Here is a 2,368-nt window from a genome sequence, read left to right as displayed (position 1 = left end):
TGTGATTGGTTAGCTGGGCCAGTGTGTGTTGTGATTGGTTAGCTGGGCCAGTGTGTGCTGTGATTGGTTAGCTGGGCCAGTGTGTGTTGTGATTGGCAGCACTCGGCACTCGGCACCTGGTCGGGAAATGTCATATCCCTTACTATAGCCGCCTGCGAGCTTCAGTGTAAATATTGCGTCAAAATCAAATCAATTCGAGCGTGATTTAAACCCGGATGATTGTAACCACTCTAAGTTCGTCTGCCTTGGGAAAGCTATTAGCTGGGCCAGTGTGTGTTGTGATTGGTTAGCTGGGCCAGTGTGTGTTGTGATTGGTTAGCTGGGCCAGTGTGTGTTGTGATTGGTTAGCTGGGCCAGTGTGTGCTGTGATTGGTTAGCTGGGCCAGTGTGTGTTGTGATTGGTTAGCTGGGCCAGTGTGTGTTGTGATTGGCAGCACTCGGCGCCTGGTCGGGAAATGTCATGCCCCTTACCATAGCCGCCTGTGAGCTTCATTGTAAATATTGCGTCAATATCAAATCAATTTGAGCGTGATTTAAACCCGGATGATTGTAACCACTCTAAGTTCGTCTGCCTTGGGAAAGCTAGCGCGTCTCCGACATAGTGATAACACTCGTTACCTTCTCTAGTGCAGCTCAACCAGGTCTCGTCCCATTCGTCGATCTTTGTGATTTCACAAATCCTGGAAAATATGCGTTGTAGTCCAAACGAGTTGTTCGTTGTAGTTTTTGAAAAGTGATTTGTGTATCTTTGAAGTGGACTTTGAGCTTTGTAACTTTGCAGATCTTTTTATGCTCAAACAGCAACATTACAGACTAACTAAAGTTGAAAAAGTGAAAAAGCATAATAGGACCCCTTTAATATTTCCAAATACCAAAGTATTTAAAAGTATTCCACCACTGTACCACATTACTTCTGTAAGGTCACTTAGTTCAAAGCATAAATGGCACAGTGATGGAAAAACATGGTGATGTTTTGGGACATCGAAATAAAACTGTAATGAAATTCATGAGCCATGTTTGTACCTGCGCGCACGCGCCTCCATCACTCACAATGCAAATAAAGTTCACCAAGGATGATGCGCGTGACCGACGCGAATATTTCTGTTTTTACCTGCCTGGTGAAGAGGATCGCCGCGTCATGGTGATGCTGATGATCGTCATCCAGCGGGTTCTGCTGGTTCTGCCACTTACAGAAGCTCTTGAGCGTCGCGGCGGCGTTTTTGGACACTTCGATCCCCTTTTCGTTCTCGGACAGAATCGCGACTTTAACCACAGACAAACGGATGGGATTCTCTATGCTGGCGTGCCCGTAGAGTTTGGACGCGATGGACGCCAGCTTCAACAGGTAATGCTGCAGGTCCTTCCCATACTTCTTCGTCATGGAAGCATCCGCGACCAGCAGCAGCTCCACGTGCCGCGCGCGAGACACGGAGCGCTTGCGTCGCGTCAGCGCGTTGGGCTTCACAAACTTCGTCCACAATCTGCGTCCGCGCGCATCCTCGTTACGCTTTTTATGCCTGCGCGTTTTGCGGTTGCGCGTGCCACAGCTGTGCCGCGCGGTCATCGCTTCGAAACTGAAGCTCTCGCGGGTGTAATAGTGGAGAGCGCGCGTCGCGTCGGCGTCCTCGACGATGTGCACGTCATTCTCATGCCCTTTCGCCCGAATGAGCGGCGTGATGGTGTATCGCGCGTGATCGACCGCGAAAAACCCATTAAGTCCGCCGCCGCACAGATTGAAAACCGCAAGTGACTCTGCGTTTGAATTGACGCTGCCGCGGTAAACGCATTCCCGACGCGGAGGCAGCGCGTCCACGTTCAAACCAAAGTGATGAGACAGTATAGAGTCGTCCCGCTCCATATCCAGCTGAAAGCGCTGCTCATCCATGTACAGAAGGTAACCGGCTTTTCCTCCCCCGTGATAAATCCGATCCACAGTGCGCACGACGCCGCGGGCAGGTGCGAGCAGAGACGCGTTTGCAGGTGGACGGAAAGCGCTGAACGCAACGGAACCGTCCAGAGCGCAACACAACAAAACAATCCGCCACATTATTCCATGTAGTTCAGTCCGGTGCAGAAAACTTTTGGAAACATTACAATCCGAAATACAGCTTTAAAATTACTTGCATGAGGAATTCGAGCCGTACTGATCCATGAGTCCCGGTGCACATCTCACGAGTCACGGAAATAAACACATGAAGGCTGGATGAGAGAGGAACGAGAATTAAAGTGAACTTGAAGAACAAAACACAAAGTTTCCTCTTAAAAGCACCAGAGAGAGAAAGAGAGAGAGAGAGTCCTGCCCCTTTGCGCTCGCTCTCCACTCCAGACCTCCTCCTCTCATTATTTCCCCAACTCAGTCTCTCTCTCT

At 50.0% G+C, this 2,368-nt stretch overlaps 1 protein-coding gene across 1 annotated transcript in view; it reads right to left on the bottom strand.

Annotated features, from left to right (window-relative positions):
• adamts5 (ADAM metallopeptidase with thrombospondin type 1 motif, 5 (aggrecanase-2)) overlaps positions 1-2,211 on the bottom strand; it is a 44,102-nt gene extending 41,891 nt beyond the window's left edge. Inside the window, exon 1 of the mRNA XM_016456876.1 lies at positions 1,112-2,211. Coding sequence (XP_016312362.1) covers positions 1,112-2,047 — 936 coding nt within the window. The 5' untranslated portion in view covers positions 2,048-2,211. The remainder of the gene's footprint in view (positions 1-1,111) is intronic.
• Between the last annotated feature and the right edge of the window lie 157 nt (positions 2,212-2,368).

Source organism: Sinocyclocheilus anshuiensis, unplaced genomic scaffold, assembly GCF_001515605.1.
Source record: "Sinocyclocheilus anshuiensis isolate Anshui unplaced genomic scaffold, SAMN03320099.WGS_v1.1 scaffold856, whole genome shotgun sequence".
NCBI lineage: Eukaryota > Metazoa > Chordata > Actinopteri > Cypriniformes > Cyprinidae > Sinocyclocheilus > Sinocyclocheilus anshuiensis.
The sequence above is the reverse complement of the archived record's forward strand: the minus strand, read 5'-3'. Positions and strand labels throughout refer to the sequence as shown.